The 11,745-nt window shown below is 44.5% G+C and overlaps 1 protein-coding gene across 1 annotated transcript; it reads right to left on the bottom strand.

Annotated features, from left to right (window-relative positions):
* Positions 1–8,243: 8,243 nt before the first annotated feature.
* Positions 8,244–11,539, bottom strand: LOC140715082 (interferon-induced protein with tetratricopeptide repeats 1-like). Its single transcript, XM_073026812.1, has 2 exons — positions 11,526–11,539; positions 8,244–9,881 (listed from the first exon to the last, which is right to left on the bottom strand). Exons 1-2 carry the CDS (start codon positions 11,537–11,539, stop codon positions 8,450–8,452), a joined length of 1,446 nt encoding a protein of 481 aa, XP_072882913.1. The 3' UTR covers positions 8,244–8,449.
* Between the last annotated feature and the right edge of the window lie 206 nt (positions 11,540–11,745).

The following is an 11,745-nucleotide window of genomic DNA, read 5'->3' as shown; positions in this document are numbered from 1 at the left end:
TACAGAAAGTGTTGCAGATACAAGACGTGTAAATAACAACAGAAAGTAGTGGATATGTTTATTTGTCTGGTGGTGTTGAAGTAATTGACTGGGCTGTAATCTGTTTAACTGGGAGATGATTATTGCAATGAAAGCTTATTGACCTGTAATAATAACTGTGCTGTACTTTCGACACAAGCAGCCTGATCTGCCTTTAATGATGTGCCTATGAATGCACAACACCAACACTGTGCTCCAGGTACAGTTACAGCAATGCATTTGGCATACTTCCAAAATCAAGCTGCTATGCAATGGTTAAAAAATAAATGTAAATACAGGAGAATTTACAGAGTTCTGCAACTCATTATGTTCCTTTGAAATAACGTTCTTTGAATTTCTTTCACAGCTTCAGATGGACTTTTAATGTTGAGTCGTTGGAGAAGTGAGTCCTATGTTCTGATTCCCTGCACTAACAGATTGACAACAATTTCCTGATGGTGAATAGAAACTTATCCTAGAAAACAAAACCAGTTCTTTCCAAGAAATGATGCCACTGAAACAACATTGCAGGTTGACGCAGAGCTGCCTGGATCCAGTTGCAAGCCAGGTTCAGTTAGCACCAGTAAGATATCACTTCGCCCATCAGACCCAACCTGATTGGCTGATCTTTAATCTGCCTACTTTGCATACCTGTCAGTCATTGCAGACAGTCTTTTAACTATTTGTGTTTCCCTGTTTTGCCCCTTCACAGAGTTCTATGGAAGGAAGGCTGAGGCTTTTGTAACAGTGAGGTTCCCAGAGCTAGCAAGGGCCTTGTTTTCTTGGATACAGCTTGGCAGGCCTCCAAGTTGAAATCTAGACAGGAAAAACAAGATTGTTGTACATTAGAACCCACCCACTCCATCACCAAACAGCAGTTCTGAAAAAATAATGCCTAGCTTCTATCATTTATATGCATTCCATTCAATGCATATTCCTATGAAATTCCATTGCATAGCACAATATTTTTCAAGGTATTGAAACTAAATTAATTTAACCTGGAATAATTCATATTTGTCCTGAAATAACTCTACTCATAACATTCCACTGCATGCATGCTGAACACAGTGCAGCTGAATCTTCTTGCCTTGGTGGACCAGGGACTACAGTCTATGCTTCTGGATCCAGAGATTTGATCGTGAGGTGAATGTTGCCATTCCCTGTGCAAAATTTCTTTGACATGAGCAATGCTGCATTTACTTGGTTTTTAACAGCTTTGTGGTGACCACACAACAGGAACCTGCTCCCCTGCTGCCAACTGCTGACAGTCCTGGCTGCTTGAAGAGGTGCTGATGGTAGTCGTGATGAGAACTGGATTCAAAATGTCTTTTTCAGGCACCCAGCACCTTTCCTTGAGTCCAAATTCCTCCCAGTCCATGACGTATTGCCAAACACCCGGCACAGTCCTAGAGTCCAAATTTTTTCTTACCGTGAAGACCTGCTCCTCAGTGTTAAACCTGGGTGGCGACAGGGCTGATGGTAGTGGGGCTAAGGGGCTGGTGCAGACAGGTTTTAACTTCGAGATGTGGAAAGTAGGATTGATCTTCATGGTTGTGGGGAGCTGCAAGGTGTATGGCACCAGGTTTACTTTCTTGAGGAATTTGAATGGTGCAAAGAACTTTCCAGACTCCGCCCAGAGAGGCAAATCCTGATTGGACAGCCAGACCTGTTGCCCAGTCTGGAAGGTGATTCCATGCCTTCTCAACATTGAAGCACAGAAAACCTTCAGCACAATACAAGCTCTTAAGCCCAAAATGCTATGCTGAACATGTACTTTAGAAATTACCTAGGATTATCCATAGCTCTCTATTTTTCTAAGCTCCATGTACCTATCCAAGAGTCTCTTAAAAGACCCTATTGTATCCACCTCCAACACTGTCACCGGCAGCCCATTCCATGCACTCACTCCTCTGCATAAAATAACTTATGCCTGACATCTCCTCTGTACCTACTTCCAAAAACCTAAAAACTGTGCCTTCTCATGCTGGCTATTTCAGCCCTGGGAAAAAGCCTCTGACTATCTACATGATCAATGCCTCTCATCTTATACACCTCTATCAGGTCACCTCTCATCCTCCATCGCTCCAAAGAGAAAAGGCCAAGTTCACTCAACCTATTCTCATAAGGCATGCTCCCCAATCCAGTCAATATCCTTGTAAATCTGCTGTGCACCCTTTCTATAGTTTCCTTCCTGTAGTGAGGTGACCAGAACTGAGCACAGTACTCCAAGTGGGTTCTGACCAGGGTCCTATATAGCTGCAACATTACCTCTCAGCTCTTGAACTCAATCCCACAGTTGATGAAGGCCAATGCACTGTGTGACTTCTTAACCACACAGTCAACCTGCGCAGCAGCTTTGAGTGTCCTATGGCCTCGCAACCCAAGATCCCTCTGATCATCCACACTGCCAAGTGTCTTACAATGAATACTATATTCTGCCGTTATATTTGACTTACCAAAATGAGCCACCTCAACTTATCTGGCTCGAACCTCATCTGCCGCTTCTTAGCCCAGTTTTGCATTCTAAAGATGTCCGGCTGTACACTCTGACAGCCCTCCACACTATCCACAACACTCCCAACCTTTGTGTCATCAGCAAATTTACTAACCCATCCCGCCACTTCTTCGTCCAGGTTATTTATAAATAAAGACCAGGGATCCCATAATAGATCCCTAAAGCACACCACTGGTCATTGACCCCAAACAGAGAGCAGTGCACTGGGCTAAGCACACACCCCTGAGGTGCGCCAGTCTTGATCTTCAGTGAGGAGGATATGTTATCACCAATCCGTACAGACTGTGGTCTTCCCTACATGATTTCTCCTTTTCTGCAGCTGTGACACTAGCCCTGACCACCCCCACCTGTTTTGCCTCTCTCCCTTTCCTTTCTGAAACATCTCAAGCCTGACACTCGAAGTAGCCATTCCTGCCCCTCAGCCATCCAAGTCTCTGTAATGGCCACAACTTCATAGCTCCAAGTGCTGATCCACGCTCTGAGCACATCCCTTCTCTATCACCTGCCTATCCTCTTTCTCACATAGCCCACAAGCTTTCTCCATTTGTGAGACAGCCACCCCTTCCACCTCCCAGCAATTTAGCTTAAAATCTTCCCAATAGCCTTAACAAACCTACCTGCCAGGATATAGGGCCCCCTCAGGTTCGAGTGCAACCTATCCTTTTTGTACAGATCACACCTGCCCCAAAATGGACCCGATGATCCAGAAATCTAAATCCTTGCCACCTGCTCCAATCTCTCAGCCACACATTTATCCTCCACCTCACTCTATTCCTATCCTCACTGTTGCGTGGCACAGGCAGTAATCCCGAGATTACTGCCCTTGTGGTCCTGCGTCTCAGCTTCTTTCCTAACTCCCTGTAGTCTGTTTTCAGGACCTCTTCCCTTTTCCTACCTATGTCATTGGTACCAATATGTACCACGACCTCTGGCTGTTCTCCCTCCCACTTTAGTGTATTGTGGACACAATCAGAAACATCCTGGACCCTGGCACCTGGGAGGCAAACTACCATCTGTGTTTATTTCCTGCATCCACAGAATTGCCTGTCAGACCCTCTAACTATAGAGTCCCGTATTACTGCTGCTATCCTCTTCCTTTCCCTATCCTTCTGAGCCACTGGGTCAGACTCTGTGCCAGAGGTGCAGCCACTGTTGCTTCCTCCAGGTAGGCCGTTTCCCCCAACAGTACTCAAATAGGAGTACTTATTGTTAAGGGGGACAATCACAGGGGTACTCTCTAGTAACTGACTTTTGCCATTCCCTCTCCTGACTGTTACCCACTTATCTGTCTCCCGAGGCCCCGGTGTGACTATTTTCCTATAGCTCTTCTCTATCACCTCCTCACTTTCCCTGACCAGACGAAGGTCATTGAACTGCATCTCCAGTTCCCTGACCCAGTCCCTAAGGAGCTGCAGCTCAATGCACCTGGCACAGGTGTGGCCATCCGGGAGGCTGGGAGTCTCCCAAACATCCTACATCTGACACCCAGTACAGAACACCGGCCTCACAGACATACTTCCTGTATCTATTCTACACAAGGAGCTTACCTCGCCTGGACCCGTTATCGCCTAAGCCCTCCTACTCTGATACCCTCGATTGAAGTGCTCACTCCATGAAGCTGTCTTCTTTTTAAATCCTTCCCTCTGGTCTAACTTGCTGATGTCCACGCGTGTGCTCAGTCATGCCTTGATCAAACCGCTGAAGAAAAAAATGCTCTCCTTTTAAATTCTTCCTGCCTTTCTAACTCGGTGATGTCCGCACACCTGCTCAGTTGGGCCTCTATCAAACTGATCCTTCAGTTAGGCTTGGTTTTCACCTTCCAGGTAGACTTCAGCAAAGTATCTCTTGCCCTGTTCCATTTCTGATTGCAGTGTCGGATGAGATCTTTGCTCCTGGAACCCCAACATCGTCCTCCTGTTCGAAAACAAAGAGGGTGATGATACCTAACAGTGACTCCTTTGCTTGCATCCTTGGAAACAGCTCTATTTCTATCTTTGATACCTCCTTTTTTCCCTTTCAAGGTTCTTTTGAAGACCCTGAGTTACATGCTGAATTTGGTTCTTTGTGGAAATGGGATCGGTTCTCAGGGCGACATGACTGGCCACTTTTCAATATGCCAAGGAAGCGGCCTGGAAGACCAGTGCACTGTCAGGGCGCCGGATTTTCGTGGCTCTGGAGGCAGATGGATTCAAGGCCAGTGTGCTGCCACCTGATCCATCGTGGGAGACGGAAGATTGTAAGCAGCGAGCTGGCTGTGTGCCCAGAGACCTAAGTTCTTTAGGCACAGAGCTTATTAGAAGCATCACAACAGACTTTTAATACTGTAAATTAGCAAGGTGCTTTGTTATATCGCTCCTCCAACTGCGAAACGGGGTCACGTCTTTTTCCGTTATTAGAGAGAGAGAGAGGTATGCTGAATTACCAGATTTACAAGAAGTCTTTGGACTACCGAAAGTCTGTGTCTTTATTGATGCTTTGCTGCACGCCTGAGTGCTCGGTGTGGGGGGGTGGGGGGTGCCGTTCATTTTTTTTCTGATGGGGGGGGGTCGTTGCTTTGCTGCTGCTTATGCATGGGAGGGGTGATTTGAGGCTCTGTCATTTTTTCTTTGGGGCACTCCTCTGTTTACGTGGATGGTTGTGAAGAAAAAGAATTTCATGATGTTTATTGTATACATTTCTCGGACAATAAATGTACCTGTTGAACCGATTGAACAGTAACATACCCTGCCCTGAAAGCTGTAAGCTGTTTGGGTGTCCTCTGCCCACATTAAATGGTCGCACCACGCCTCAGGCTTGCTGAGGGTTCTTAGATGGCCAGGGTGGTGCAGCTGATATCTGAGTCTCTTGCCGAGGTCCACGAGGCTCCATCGCATCCTCGGGCGACGACAACAAAGTGCTTCAAAAAGTCCTTGCGCTCTCTGGAAATGCTCTGAGTGGTCTTTCCTCTCCTTGGCACCAGGCAGCTGGATCCTTTAGGCTTAGCTGCAGGAGATCCAGATTAGTTGGACTGGAGATTCCCTCTCTCTAGTTACCGTGCGGCCTCAACTAGGCCGGGCCAGGACACACGTACTCCCATTGGTCAGAACCAACTTGTCTATCCTTGAAGGCAGAACTAGGTCTACAGAAGACTCGAGGTTACTTCACACTGAAGATCCCCCTTGTTTATCGTTGGTCTTGGCAGAGTCTAGGTGTTGGAACACCACTCTGCAAACATACCCTCTTACGACGACTGGGCCATTCAATGACTCTCCCTCTCCTTCAGTTCATGGATGGATTCTGCTAGGAAAGCCAAGGGGATCCGAGGATCAGGGGTATGAGTGGTGAGTCAGTAATATAGAAATTAATGTGCTATGTATGCCCCTACACCTCCTCCCTCACTACCATTCTGGGCCCAACTGTCCTTCCAGCTGAGGCGACACTTCACCTGTGAGTCTGTGGGGGTCATTAGTTGCGTCTGGTATTCCCACTGTGGCTTCCTCTACATCAGTGAGACCCGATGTAGTTCGGGAGACCATTGCGCCGGGCGCCTAAGGTCTGTTCACCAGAAGAAGAGAGATCTCCCAGTGGACACCTATTTCAATTCCACTTCCCATTCCCATTCTGATATGTTAATCCATTGGCTCCTCTACTGTCACAGAGGCCACACTCAGGTTGGAGGAAAACACCTTGTATTCCATCTGTGTAGCCTCCAAACTGATGGCATGAACATTGATTCCTCAAGATTCTGTCAATGGTCCTCTCCCCACCCATTCCTTCACCAGTCCCCATCCTCTTTTCCTTTCTTTTCCTTTCTTCGCCAGCCCATCGCCTCCCCCGGTACTTCTTCCCCTTTTTATTTCTTCCATCGCCTTCTACACCCACCTGTCAAACACCCTTCTTCAGCCCCGTATCTGTTTCACCAACCAACTTACCAGCTCTTTATTTCACCCCTGTGACTCCTGGCTTCACTTATTACCTCACATTTCTCTCTTCCCTCCTCCCACCTTTCAATGTACTACTCGTCTTTTTTTCCTACAGTCCTGTCGAAGGGACTCGGCCCAAAACGTCGACTGTACTCTTTTCAATGGATGCTGCCTGGCCTGCTGAGTTCCTCCAGCATTTTCTGTGTGTCCCTCAAATTTTCAGCAATTGTCCATTATTCTTTTGAACATATTTTTACTCACTTTGAACTTCTTTCTTTTTATTTTCCCCTGGCTGAGATAGCACCAGGATTTGGAAATTACACTGTCCCACAAAATTTCCAGCCTTCTACGATGAGGGATTCTGAAGGTTCGCTGAAGAGCTGCAGTGACTGGTGTGTTATGGATGGAGAGACTCACAGTTACACCGAGTGCTTTCAAGTGCTGGTCAAGTCTCTTTTTTTAAAAAAATGATTGGTTTGGTCCAATGATATGAGGCCCTGACCCCTGAGTCTCTGATGGACAAAATATAGAACCCTTGCCAACTTTAGTGCCGTAAGAATGATGTAGGGTGGTTCTTCAGCCAGGTCTACCACTTCAGCTCATTGACTGAGCGTGGTCCCCTTCGGTCTCTGTCAATCTACCACATCCGCATACCTCCCACCTACCTGCAAGGAGTGATAAGGGGAATCTTTATAGCATTGTCATTGGCATAACACTAATACAGCGGCAGTGATCTGAGTTCAATTCCCACCACTGTCTGTAAGGATTTTATTGGTTCTGCCTGTGACCACATAGGTTTCATCCAGGTACACCGGTTTCCATCCACATGACAAAGCTGTTTGCTTTCATTGGTTATTTGGTCACATGGATGTAATTGTGCTGAAACTGGGCTGGTAGGGCATGTTGTTTAGGGCCCTAGCGCTATACTAATGGTTGAACACTCAAGCCTCTACACCAATCAACAATTCAATCTCTACCTGGAATTAAACTCAGTCTTTATCATCGATTCCCAATGACAGGATACCCCATGGAGTGATTGTGTACCCAGAAAAACATTCAAATTGTGATTTTTGACAAAAAATGATCAAAAGTGCTACTTTATGATTTGTGTTTATTTTTTCACATCCAAGGCATTTAAGATCAAAATTTATACAATATGCCGATTTATTTTGGAGTAATCTATGAATTCTCTGTTGGAGTATTTGTGGTACTCAAACTGCTGTAAGGTGGGGAAACACTGAATTCACAAACAACTTAAGTGGTTCTATCTGATTAATTCAATTAACTCGTATGGTTTGGGAATGGCAATCATCCCTTTCACTTTACAAAATGATTCATAACGTTATCAATAAGTGTATATTTCTTTTAGCCAAAACCTGACCAGAGATATCATATTTTTTGTTAATATCTGATTGGAATTCCATTCATTATCCCCGAAACCCCTCCACTACCACTCGCCAGTCATTCCTCCTTCCGAGCCATTCCTCCACCACACTCAGCAGGTTTGGATACATGCTGTTAGGATTTATTGCTTGTGTTCTTTTGATTTTGTCAAGACAAGACCAACCTCTGCTTTGAAGCTTTAATTACCAGACATATCTAAAGAGGATATTTTACAATGATTCTCAAGATAAAATTGCTCTCGAAAAATCATCCCACCATTACACTTCTACGTCAAAATCCTCGTGAAAAGTTAAATACATTCAATGGTTAATAGGTCAAACAAACCAATGTGGAAAAATGTTTGATTTCTCATTTAACTCCACTTGCTGCATTATCCCCAATCCCATTTTTCCAGAGTCCAGAGAAGCAAGATTTGAAAAAGGGTACTTGAGGAATGAAGATTTCTTAAAGAAAAGCAATGATTGGGTATAGTTGTAGAGAGACCATTTTTGCAAATTGGACACTAACGAGAAAGAGAAGATGCTAAGAGAATATAACTAGTAAAGCAACACCCCACCAAACCTATCCTCAGATCAGATGGAAATGCATCTTTTAAACATCCCAATGGTGCTCAGATGTGTAATTGAGAAAGAGCACTCACATATTCCTCATTGCCAGGATCAAACTCCAAGGTCTTCTCAAAGTATTCAGTCGCTTTACCCTTGATCCCCTTCAGCTGATACAGAAATGCTTTGACACCAAGAGCCTCGCTGTCTTGTGCATTAACACTAAGTTTCCTATCGGCCCACTTCTCCAAATTCATGCGACATTTTCCCCGTTCTCTTGAGTTATATTCAATTTTCACACCTTTCAGGAAGAGGCTGACAGCATTTGTTTCAGATCTTTTCTGGTACAGTTCAAATAACCCAGCTTCTAGACATATGCTCTGCATATTCTCTGGACGAATGTCCACTAACTCCACCAATCTACGGTAAATCTCCTCTGCTCTGGAATATTCCCCACTTGTTATGCAGATGTCTGCAAAGTCCAGTTGTGCTCTAATAAATGACCTTGGACGGTGATCAAAAGCCTTTTCAAAATGATACTTGCATAGATTGATCAACACTGGGTTCTGCTGAAATTCAGGATTGCGACGTCTGCTGTGAGTGTATTTCAGCTTACTTCTGTAGCACAACCCAATTTGGTGGTGTAAGAACCCAGAGTGTGGAGTTAACTCTAATGCTTTTTTCAAGAGCTCGATTGCTTTCTCCACAGATTTGCTTTGTCTATAATATTTTGCAGCGTAGCGAAGCACATATGGAAGATCAGAGTTCTTCTTCAAAGCTTGCTCAACTAATTCATTTGCTTCCTCATTTTGCCCTAACCTCTGCAGTTTTAGAGCCAACTGCACCATGGCCATAGCATCATCTGGATCAAGCTCCAGTACTCGTCGGAAATACTTCACTGACTGATTCTGATCACGACTCTCTGCGGTTCCAGAAAATGATTCCAGCCGAAATAGTGCAGTCGCATATCCCATTATCCACTCAGTGTTGTCAGGATCTTGCTCCAGAGCCTTTGCAAAGCATTCATTTGCCTCCTCATAGTATTCAGCAGCAGAACTCACCAATGACCATCCCTTCTCCCCGTACACCTCGGGTATCATTGCTGTATAGCGAGGGCCATCACTGAGCGGTTTACAGATCATCTCCAGCTTGTCGAGATAGGACTGGGCCTCAGTCAGTTGTCCCATGTGGTAATGCACCCAGGCAAAGTTTCCATAGGTGATGATGCTTCTTCTTTCAAATTCATCTTGGTGGTTCTCCCTCAGAATCTTTTCAGCTTCCTTTAAATTTTGAATGGCTTCTTCAAAATGACCCTGCAGACAGTTTACAAAAGCAAGTTGGTTGTACGATGCAGCTTGATATTTTTTACCCAATGTCAGAGAATCTTGCAATCTTAACATCATATCGTCCAAGTCAATAGTTTCTTTCTGTGGTCTCCACGTGAAGTGACACTGCAGCTGATTGAGCTTCTCTTTCAATAAATCTCCCAGTGTGTTGCTGCAAGAGAGAAAAAACATAATCATGAATTCCATCTCAGATCACTTGATGCAGGTCTGACCTGCAATCCCATAAACAGCAGATTTACTAACTGTGTGAAAGCTGCCTTTTAATGAAGTTTTCTATAATTATGGCATTTAAAACCTGGAAATGCTCCGCATATCAGTCTGCACCTGAGGAAGGAGAATGTTTCAGATCAGTAACCCAATATGAAGAATTGATTCATGTGATGAAGATGGAAATGTGTTTCCTGAACAGCCAAGGCAGCTGATCTGTTGCTTTGTTACACTGATGCTGGACTTGGTTTTATTACCAGACGTTGAGCTCTCCCACTATTGCAGACTTTCATTTTTTTGCCAGCAGCCTGAGCATAGCTCCAGATCTCGGTACAGAGAAGTGGAGCTTTTCCCCAGACAGCCACCAGTACTCAGACTCAATGTCTAGAAGATTGAGAACTTCAATAACATCAGTGAGATAAAGCTGTTTTGTGAAGCCCACTGAAGTCTGGCAATTTACGAGTTACCAGACCAGTTCACAGAACAATTGCATGAGCAACGTCCCCTGATCCTGCTGCACATTTATGAAAGAACATAGACCAGCATAGAACATAGAACATGTTGTGCCGACCTTTAACCCTACTCTAAGATCAACCCTGCTTCCTGCTTTCTCCCAAAGGAGATGAATTTGCCGCACTGTGGATGCAGCTCCTCCATTCTGTCCTGAAAGCCGTTAAGGGCTGGAAATTATGACAGTTTAGAGTAGCATGTTCCTCTGGTGTATTACCTCAGTACTGAATGCACCCCATAGGCTCCAACATGCTTAAATCTACATAGATGTAGTGTATGGCAGAGCTGGATCAACTCCTACTTTTAAAAATTTGAAGATTAAAGATTAGCTTTTCACATGTCACATGTATATCAAAGGATAAGTGAAATGCATTGTTTGACATTATATCAGATCAAAAAGAATTGCATAGGGCAGCCAACAAGTGTGTCACCAAGATTCCAGCACTAGCTACTTGCTAACCCTAACCCACACATCTTTGGAATGTTCAATCATAGTCGAGTACCCAAAGGAAACACACACAGTCACAGAGAGAATGTCCACATTCCTTACAAATTACTGTGGAAATCAATCCGTGATAAAGTGATTGCGCTCACTGCTAAGCTTTTCAAATAATGTCATTGTTCTCAGTCGTATTCCACCGAAGACCCCAGTCTGAGGAAGTCAAATGCAGATAAACCGACTTCATCAGACTCCTACTCTCCTACTCCTCTTGCCTCTCCTGCCGTGAGTAAGGATTATTTCTGATCCCTTGAAATTGCTCTTGGATCTGGAGATCATACAGTACAAAAGGCTCTTCAGAAGTCAGGAATCAGATGCAAATCTTGTGATTACAGTCACTGTATTAGCTGTTAACAACAAAAAATAATACTAAAGCACTGCAGTTCCCTGCACTGTTTTCACCCCAGCAGAGTAATGTAGGGATCCCCCTCCAGTCTTGTCATTCAGCTACCGTGTTAGCCAGTGTGTGTCCACTCTGGGTATTTCATAGTTAGTGCACTGTGATCCACTAACTTTGGTAAACCACCTCCTCTATAATAATCTGTACATAAAGATAAACTGCAAGGAAACGTCCTTTACCTCATGATGTTCATTGGATGGAAAGCAATTTGTGCTCTTTCTCAGTTTGTGCGGTTCTTCTTCTGCTGAGTCTCCGTTGCTATGTCAGCTTTTATACCTGGTAACCTTTTCTACTATCAACTAGTTCCGTATTGTGAATAGAAATTGAAATTCAAAGCCTATCAATAACCCTGAGGCCATTGAAAGCAATTTAGAAGCATTTCCTGTATGCCAATATAAC

The sequence above is a fragment of the Hemitrygon akajei genome, chromosome 23 (genome assembly GCF_048418815.1).
Source record: "Hemitrygon akajei chromosome 23, sHemAka1.3, whole genome shotgun sequence".
In the NCBI taxonomy this organism is placed as follows: Eukaryota; Metazoa; Chordata; class Chondrichthyes; order Myliobatiformes; family Dasyatidae; genus Hemitrygon; species Hemitrygon akajei.
Note: the sequence above shows the minus strand (reverse complement) of the source record. Positions and strands in the feature narration are given on the sequence as shown.